Source organism: Microtus ochrogaster, unplaced genomic scaffold (assembly GCF_000317375.1).
Source record: "Microtus ochrogaster isolate Prairie Vole_2 unplaced genomic scaffold, MicOch1.0 UNK6, whole genome shotgun sequence".
In the NCBI taxonomy this organism is placed as follows: Eukaryota; Metazoa; Chordata; class Mammalia; order Rodentia; family Cricetidae; genus Microtus; species Microtus ochrogaster.
In genome coordinates this window covers 12199104-12208425 of record NW_004949104.1, presented here as the reverse complement: position 1 = coordinate 12208425, position 9322 = coordinate 12199104, and the positions used below count along the sequence as shown (strand labels likewise).

Sequence of the window (9322 nt, the reverse complement as noted above, 5' to 3'; positions counted from 1 at the left end):
CCTTGATTTCACGAGTTCCTAGAGCAGTGTCTGGTGAGTGTGTGCCCTTGACCAATATCTGCCAATGAACAAATAAGCAATAGCTTATAGTTTGACAAATAAAGTCTAAATTATATAAAATATTTTTGGAATACTGGGTTTTTGTATCTGAATGTTTTAGTGTAAATTACAATGTTCACTATTGTAGATAAGAATAATGAAGAGGTTATGTATATAAAAACTACTTATTTTTTTCTCCAAATCTTGTGCATTCATTTCCACCTAAGCTTTGGAATCTTATCAATCAACAAATATTTGAGTATCTACTATGTATAAGATATTATTCCAGTCTCTATGCACAAATCAAAGAAACACTAGAGTGTGAGAATTCGTCTCTCTGGGGACTTAGAACTTTGTGATAAGAGTCACTGTTCTTTTTCCACTCAAAGGTCTTGCCATGGAATTTGTGGCATAAGCAAAATCGTAGAGATGGGAAAACCAAATGGGAATAGAGGCTCATGAGGCTCATGCCTGTGACTCCAGCAGCTGAGAGGCCAAGGCTGGAGGATCGCTGCAAGTTCAATTCCAGTTTGGGCTACAGAGTGAGACACAAACAATGAGAGGGGAGGGGTGCAGGGGAAGGGAAAAATGATAAGGAGGAGAAAAGGAAGAAAGAAGATAAGAAGGAGGAAGAGGAGACGGAGCAGAAGTAGAAGAGAAATGGAAAGGAGAGAGAAAAGAAAAAGGAAAGCGAAGGAAAAGAACTGTGGCCTGAGAATGTTGTCCACTCGGTGTGGTGTTTCCCTAGCTTACATGAGGTCTCCACGTTTCATCCCCAGCATCATACATGTTGGGCATAGTGGTGCACACACCCTGAATTCCAGCAATGGGAAGTTAGGCAGGAAGATCATAAGTTCAGGCTCATGCTCAGTGTACTTAGTGAGTTTGAGGCCAGACTAGGGTACATAGGACCCTGTCTCAGAAAGGAAAGAAAGAGGGGAGGGAGGGAAGGAGGAAGGAAGGAAGGAAGGAAGGAAGGAAGGAAGGAAGGAAGGAAGGAAGGAAGGAAGGAAGGAAAAGAGAAAAAAAGAAAACCAGACTTCTGATCAGTGAGGCATTGAGGTTAACAAGCAAACTCTAGGGTCACACACAGAGCCCAAGCCCACAGAATTATGGATCAAGGTTGTAAACTACTTGGGCTTCAACTCTTGACAAGTCGTGAGCAATGAAGCTAGATTCTAAAAGTGCAGGGAACTGTGGGTGACAGAGTCAGACTCAGGACCCAGAGAACTCTGGGTAATAGACCACTTGCCAGTTCTGACCAGTTTCCCCATAAATTTCTGGAGACTTTCACAGGACCTACCTTCCTGGCCCCTGTATCCCTTCCACATTGCCACTGTAGTCCTAGTGTGTCCTGAAGCTCCCTACCAGGGCTCAAGGGAGCCAGATCCTTAGCCTGACATTCACCCTCCTAGTTCCCGTTCACCTGGCTACCTGAGGAGCTAGGCACGCCCTCTCCTCACCTCCTAGGGGTAACAATGAGGTTTGATGGACACTGGTCCATACCCCTGCCTGCCCTGAAGTCCATCAGCCTCTCTCTGCGTCCCCCACCACTGGGCTCCCAGCCCGGCCCTTAGAGGCCACACTCGGCACCGTCTGCTCTTCTCAATCTCCCATCAGGCTCCTAGCTTACAGAGCTTCCGGCAGCAGCAGGCCCAGCTGGAGCTCCTGGCCAGACGGGTCACCCTGCTGGAAGCCATCATCTGGCCAGGTAATGGCAGGGCGGGCAGGCAAGGGCAAACCCTCCCAGGAAGGGCCTGAGGCAGGCTTGGGCATGATGCCTCCCAGTGCTTGGTCTGGGCCAGAAGACATTGCTCCTTCCTTTCATCAAGGAAATAGAACCTGGCACAGCAAACCAGCTTTCGTGTTCTGGCAGCCACCTATCGGCACGGGCTCCAACATAACCAAACGATGTAGCCCTGCCCTGGCGTAGCTTAGGGTGGGGGTGGGGGCTGGCACCGGTAGCAAAAGCCATGAAGAGTAGTGAGCATAGGTATGCCTCTGGCCTGCTGGGGACATGGCTCCATGGTAGAGCACTTACCTCGCGTGTACAAGTCCTCAGCCAGTTGTCACCGTGAGGGGACAGTCCAGGAGGGCTTCCTGGAGATGATATTTCAGTGGAGCCCAGAAAGGCAAGGATCATAGGTGAGTGACCAAGCAGAGGAGAATCAGAGATTAAGAAGTCTACAGAATTTTTTCCCTCGAGGTTTCTGAGAGGTGAAGACGAACACCAAGCAGAGCTGTACTGGGAAGGTTCTAGAAGGCTGGTTCAGGCAGCCTGAAGGCAGTTAGGCTTCTGACTCGGGGCAGGGGCAGTCCCTCCACCCTGCACCTGGCTCCTGGGGTGAAGCTTTGGTGTGGGAAGATGGGGCTGGCCCTTCACAGGAATGTTTGCCCACCGAGAGTCCCCACCCACTGGCTGTCCTTTGTTCCTTCATGCACACCATTGCCCAGAGGCCTCCAGATTGTGTCCAACCTTCCCTCTAGGCCTTAAGTGTGAAGGAGGAGGGTTGGGTCGGGGCTGAAACCAGTCCTTTGGTCAGCAAAACCAGGAAGCACCTACTGGTGCTAGGTCTGGATGGGCACTGGGCCCTGCGGAGTAGCTGGGCTCTGGGGAGCTGCCTGTCAAAGTAGCTGGGCTTTGGGGAGCTGTCCGTCAGTCACTTTAGACACTCAAAGGGAGTACCCAAGGATTGGGCCCTTCTTGCTAGACATTGGTGACTTCTTGGAAGAGGGGACCATGTAGGGGGTCATAGAAGATACATGGTTGTGTCTGGTGGAGGTGGAGGGACAACTCTGACAGGAAGTCTGATGTGAGACGCTACGTGCCTAAGATCCCAGCACTGGAAGGCTGAGACAGGAGGATAGCGAATTTGAAGCTGACCTGGGCTACTGAGCAAAACTTTGTCAGGTTTTGCTTGACACGGTCCATTTCTAATCCCCACCATTAGCCGTGTGGCTTCTCTGACCTCTAGAAACACCAGGGACTATCTGCTGCACCTCCTTTGGCCTCAGCAGCCTTGATGAGACTTGATGGAGACATAGCAAGCCCCTCCCCTGAAGCCTCTTGGCACCTGCCCTCCATCCCTCATTGCCTCCAAATGACCTGAGGGACCATTTGGAGCAAAGACCCAAGTTCCAGATTCTCAGCACATTTCCAGGTGCCCCTCCTCTCAGCGTGGTGCAGTAGAAGGGACAGCTGGATAGTGTAGAGGAGCTGAATAGGGACGCGGTGACCCCGTCCTTAGCTGGCTAAGCTCCTGGTAGCCCCTGGAGGATGTACAAGGCACCTGGGAAAAGCCAGGCCCCATTAGTGGCCCACCCCTAAGCCGCGCCTTCTGTGGGAAGTAGTCATCATCTGTCCTAGGAACAAGGAAAGGCCTGGCCAAGTTCCCATCCCAAGGCTCTCCCCCACCAGAAAAACCACCTGCCCTGACCTTCTCCCTGGCTTTAGGGGCTACCAAAGGATATGCATGGGCTGGGCTTCCTGGACAAGAGAGCACCCTCTGAGGTTTGAAGGATGTTAGTTTCCTTGGTGGGGGGGGGGGGGCAAGCATGCTGTTTCATGCTTGGGGTTCAGCTTATATGTAGATTTGGGCTTATCTCACCACAACTCCTTTGGTAACTGACTTCAGGCTTTGTTGATGCCATCTAGGGCCTCAGAGTCTATCTGAAAATGTCCCTGGTTTTAGAAATCAGACAGCTGGGGTTCTGATGGGGTCCATTTTTCCTGAGGCTGCTCCGGGGCAAAGCCTGACTTTACTAAGCCGACTTCCTCCAAATGGTGCTATAATCCAAGGAAAGAGAAAAGAGTTTCTTCTCTAGTTTGGTTTCCTTGCAATGAAGTTTGGATGATGCAGAATTCACCTTCACTCCAAATCAATCCAAATTGATTACTTGGGGAGCATTATTCATATGCCAAGCATGTAAAAGTGGTGAGCCCGGCCATCCCCATTAGACAAATCAGGCATCAGATGGCTGGGGACGCAGAGGTTGTGGGGAGGTACTAACCAGCCTTCAGTACCCTTATTTCCTACAGCTCCATCTCTAGGATGCCAGGGTACCCTGCTACCTCCCAGGGCACAAAGTGGGTTCCCCCACTCTTCATGAATGTGAATGCACCCCCTAACATTGTTTTTCTCTTTATTCCCTCCGGCAGAACCAGAGCTGGGATCCGGGGTAGGCCCTGATGGCACGGGTACCCCCAGCCTCCTTCGAGGCAAGAGGGGAGGACACCCAACCAACTACCAGATCGTGACCCCCAGGAGACACGACAGGAGGAGCTGAGGATGGTGGTGGCTCTTCAGAGTTCCACACCAGGCTTCCTCCCCTAGCCTGGACTTGGCCAGCTGCCTCCAGAGACCGCCAGTTCCTATTTATTAATATCCTCAGGGACCCCTGTGCCATCTTGGCCATAGGGATAGGCAGGCAGGTCTCAGTGATGTCAGCCTGTACATGACAGACGAAGCAGGGACTGGGCCCTGAGAGGAAGTCTACTCAAGACGTCAGACCTATTTCCCCCTGTGGAATAGGGTGAAAAGAGGAGTGGGTGGAGGTACAAGGCTTCCAGTCTTCTAAAGTAGGGACCTGAGACTCTGCCTGGCTCTGTAGACATGCATGGATCGAGGCAGAAGTCTCTGTTCCCCTCCTTAAGACCTTGGGGAGCCCTGTTTTCTGGTGCTGAGTTCCCACCTGAGCCCAGGCTGCTTAATCCCCGACTGAATGGTTGGTGCTCCTTAAATCAGTTCTACCCAACCCCACTCCCCAGTGTTCCATGTGGGGATGGGATGTATAGAAAGGACTCCCACTCCAAGCATCTGCTGCAGATGCCATAGATTGCTATGTACTGGACAATAAACGCCCCTGCCTGATCCTACCCAGTTTGGTCTCTATATGCTGCAGCTAGAGGGTCCACCTAGGCTGAGGATACTGGAGCAGGCCTGTGGGCCTAGACACAAGTCACCCTCCTGCTACCAGCCACCCATTCACTCCTTCTCCATCCTCCCCATGCCAACACAGAAGAGCCAGACACAACTGCCACTCAGGAGGCCAGGCTGGATACATTAGCTTTTATTCTCAGAAAGTATTAGAACATGCTGGGGCCCACTCCTGCCCTCAGCAGACTGGGCAAGGACTCAGGTCAGGCCGAAGATTCTGCTCTTTTCCTGGATTATGAGGGTCCAGTGCCCTTGCAGTGGGCAGGACCACTCCTCCCCTCGGTTGCTACGGCCTCGGTTTCTACCAGCCCTTCAACCAGCAGTGACACTGCACCCTCCACACGCCCTGTAGCTGCCAAGGCTACTGCGGCCTGCTCAGTGGGGAATCCCATGTGCTCTAGCTGCTGCAGACTGTGAGGTGGGGAAAAGGAGGAAATGTCAGGGCATGCATGGCTCCCACACCGGGAAGACACACCCCTGCCCACCCTGTCTTACCGTAGAGAAGACCCAGAGGACTTGGGCAACCATGTCAAGCTCTGAGAACCCTGAGCTGACGCATCAAGAAGTGAAGCCTGGATCCCTTCCTGTAGCATTTGCTCATCTAGGGCTGCCCACATTGGGGTTCCTGGGGCAAAGCTGGACGCAGCCCACTTCAGGCTCCTCTCGGAGTCCTTCCATGCCGGCTGCACGGGTCCCACGCCTGGTGGAAGCTGGGCAGAACCATCACTGTGAGACCAGGAGCTTGGGGAAGCAAGGTAAGGAGGTCCAGGGGTAGCAGGCCTGTAGGGACAGAGGCGGATGACCTGGGCTGCCAGCCACTGTCACAACTTCCACCACTCAATACTGAGCCCCTGGCATCGCCCTCACCTCACTACAGCAGGATAAGTGACAGGCAGTTCAGTCAGATTGCCTGGGGTGGGAAAGAGCCTCAGTGGCCACCACTGGGCCAGAGTCCTGCAAAGGACACTGTCCTGTAACACTTGCAATCTCCGCTCGGAGAGCTCCAGCCACCGTAAGGCCCCAGCAGCATCTGCCTGCCCAGGGCAGGGCGGCAGGTCAAGGAAAATCAAACTGAACTGGGGGGAGGAGAGTGTGCTGGGCATTCCTATGCGACTCCCCTTGCTGCATCCCCCAGGACCACATGAGCAGCTGAAGCTGAGAACAAAAGGAAACTGCCTACCTGAAACTACTCAGCCGGGAAGAACCATATGTGCCTTCCCAAAACCTTATTTTCCACTTTCTTGGCTACTGCATAACCCTGTGTACCTGAGATAGGTCCTCCTACTGTCAGCCAGACTTAAGTAGCTGGTGTCTGGATTCTGAAATGGTTCCCTGTGACTGCCTGAAGGGTTATATGATCACCACCAAAAATGGTAGCTATTTTCCCATATTTTGGGAGCAAAGCTTATGTCTAAGATACCCGTACTATGAGCCCTAAGTTGGCCTTCTGTTCCCAGTCCCACACTCACTCCCACCCTAAGCCTTCCTCTTTGCTAATCTTTGCTTTGATGCCACCTTCACACAGGATCCAGGTTAGTGACTTCCAGGTCCCTTCAGCTCTCCCAAGCATCCCATGGGGTCCTTTGATTGTAACCGACACCTCTTCTTGGCCATGAGCCCTGTCCCCAGCCCAGAGCATGGCACAGATGTGCCAGGAGCAGGTGTTCACCTGACATTGAACTCCTTTACACCGTTTCTTTCCAAGGCACCCCGGAGGCCCGGCCACAGGTCCACATGGTCCCTGGGCTCAGGCAAAGGATACAGGCTAGGCCAGCAAGAAGGCCACAGAGGAGCTGCAGGAAGGGCGGCTCAGAGCTGAGCAGCAGGGTCAGGGCCAGCAGTAGCCACGGGAGCAGCCATGGTGGCAGTGTCCCCTGACGCCATCCAGGGTAGTAACTCTGCCCTGCCAGCATGGCCAGATGGACAGGCATATATCCACAGCCTCCGGCTGCATTGGACACCCCGAGGCTTGCCAGCAGCACAGCCAGCAGCCCAGCAGCCAGGGCAAGCAGGGCGGAGTTGTGCAGGAAGCGCAGAGTGCCTAGATGGCACTCCTGCCACCAGCCCAGAGTGGGCAGGAGCAGCAGGCTCAGGAGCAGGCCCGGCAGTGTGGTGTGGCCCAGAGCATGGGTCAGAAGCCGGTGCACTGGGAATGAGAAGGGTGCCAGGTTAGAGGGCTGGATTAGCCATTGCTAGGGCAACCTGGTAGGCCAGGCTCCCCGCCCCCTCCCAAGAAGCCAGTAGATGGGACCAGAGGCTTCTCAACACCACAGCCACTCTCTAGGTATACTGAAGGGAACCAACAGTCTTCTCACTCACTACCAGCTACCAAGTGGTGCTATGCCCCAGGCACAGTGAAGCTGTCTGTCAGTTACTGAATCTTTTTTTTGCATCTGGTTAATAGAACAAGTTCTAATGAAAACTGCCTGCCAAAACCTCTCACTCCCACAGAGCTGCAAGACCTTAGAAAAATTACTTAACCTCTCTGAACATCATTTGGGTTCCTCAAATGTAAACTGGAGGCTTTGTGGGAAGTACGTGTTTGGCAGAAATTTAACTTCTTATTTCCAGGGAAAGCTGTCAGAAAAGGACACTATCAGAACTCCCACCCACAGCTTCCCACCTCGCCCTCTGTACAGGATTCTCTGCCTCCTTCTCAACTATGGACGAACTGGGCATGTCTGTAAGCTAACCTGCCCTGCGACACTGCGTCCTATTCTTGTGACCATCACGAGCTGCACATTGATTCCACTAAGTGGCTTCAGGCCCTAGAGTCTCTAGCTTTCAAGGGCCATGCAGCTGGTCCTCACCCTGCCACGGGTCCAGCAGCAGCTCTGGAGCCAATGTGAGGCTGGGGCCAGCCCCCAAAAACCACAGGCAGCTCATCAGGAGCATCAGGACTGAGGAGGCAAGGGGCAGTGCCCGGGACAGAGAGCCAGGAGAGTCCCAGACATGCATAGTTTGGTTGATGGTGGTCAAAGGTAGTCCTGAGGCTGTACACTGGGAATAAACAAAAACAGTAACAAATCATCCTTGCTGCTTTTATCTGACTCCCTCCCAACTACTTTACCAATGGCCCCATTATACAGAGGCAGAAACTGAACCAGCAAAGGCAGGTCCAGTAGCTTGGCCTGTGTGCTTATCAAGCCCAACCTGTGTGCTTATCAGCCACGTTTCTATCCTACCTGCCCACAGGCCTGGGGTGGCCATAGGCCATGCTTAAAGTCCTGATGAGGCCAGTGTGGTAGTGCACACCTGTAATCTTAGCACTCAGGAGGTGGAGGCAGGAGGTTCAGGAGACCAAGGCCAGTAGAGATGCAGACCAGCAAGAGAGTGCCTACCTAGCATACATGGGCACCTGGATTTGCTCCCCAAGTGCTGTAAAAATAGAAGAAACATTTAGATCTTGGCTGCATATGGAGTTGAAAGGAGTTGAAAAACCAGCCTGGGTGACATGAGAGTCTGGTGGGCTCTGAAGGTGTCTTAGTGGAAGATACAGGACCAGAAAAGTTGGACTCTGCTCCCCCACCTCCCCACCCTGCTTTCTGGTGTTCCACACCTCAGGGAGTCCGGATAGCCTCGGGTGCCCTTGAACAAGAGGCCTTATGAGACCCACCAATGGGTCAAGCAGCTTGGGGTTGACATGGGACTACAGGAGTCCACATTCCAAGCCTTACAAAGTGGCTCATAACTGTGGCACTGTTCCCTCTCCAGCCCTGGTGTCTGCTCCAGCCTTCTGCTGTGTGCCTGTGGGCAAGTTTCCCAGTCTGTGAAATGGTGATTAAGACACCTTTTGCTGGATAGTAGTGGTGCATGCCTTTGATCCCAACACTCAGGAGGAAGAGATAGGCAGGCAGATCTCTGTGAATTAGAGGTCAGCCAAAAAAACAACAACAACAAACAAACAAACAAAAAAAAAACTCAACACATTTTGCTTACAGCATCATAAGAGAAAAGACTGGAGGCCCACAGTTTTTTTTCTTTTTTTCTGAGACGGGTTTCTCTGTACCTTTGGAGCCTGTCCTGGAACTAGCTCTTGTAGACCAGCATGGCCTGGTCTCACAGAGATCCGCCTGCCTCTGCCTCTACCTCCCAAGTGCTGGGATTAAAGGCAACACCTGGCTCAGCTTTTTCTTTTTTAAAATTTTGCTTGTTTGGGGGCTGGGGAGATGGCTCAGAGGTTAAGATCACTGGCTGCTCTTCCAGAGGCCTAGGGTTCAATTCCCAGCAACCACATGGTAGCTCACAACCATCTGTAATGAGATCTGGTGCCCTGTTCTGGCACGTAAGCATACATTCCAGATTCCAGAATACTATATACATAATAAATATTCTTTTTTTTTTTT

General features: G+C 52.5%; 2 protein-coding genes across 9 annotated transcripts in view; one reads left to right on the top strand and one right to left on the bottom strand.

Moving 5' to 3' along the window:
* Emid1 (EMI domain containing 1) overlaps positions 1–4905 on the top strand; it is a 48624-nt gene extending 43719 nt beyond the window's left edge. Inside the window, exons 15-16 of the mRNA XM_026788704.1 lie at positions 1660–1750; positions 4199–4905. Coding sequence (XP_026644505.1) covers positions 1660–1750; positions 4199–4326 — 219 coding nt within the window. The 3' untranslated portion in view covers positions 4327–4905. The remainder of the gene's footprint in view (positions 1–1659; positions 1751–4198) is intronic.
* A 189-nt stretch (positions 4906–5094) lies between these two features.
* Rhbdd3 (rhomboid domain containing 3) overlaps positions 5095–9322 on the bottom strand; it is a 7498-nt gene continuing 3270 nt past the window's right edge. For all 8 annotated transcript variants that reach the window (XM_026788764.1, XM_026788762.1, XM_026788763.1 and 5 more), the window contains 5 exons: positions 7787–7976; positions 6739–7122; positions 5844–6006; positions 5472–5756; positions 5095–5387 (listed from right to left, as the gene is read on the bottom strand). In XM_026788764.1, coding sequence (XP_026644565.1) covers positions 5210–5387; positions 5472–5756; positions 5844–6006; positions 6739–7122; positions 7787–7934 — 1158 coding nt within the window. In that variant the 5' untranslated portion in view covers positions 7935–7976 and the 3' untranslated portion in view covers positions 5095–5209. The remainder of the gene's footprint in view (positions 5388–5471; positions 5757–5843; positions 6007–6738; positions 7123–7786; positions 7977–9322) is intronic.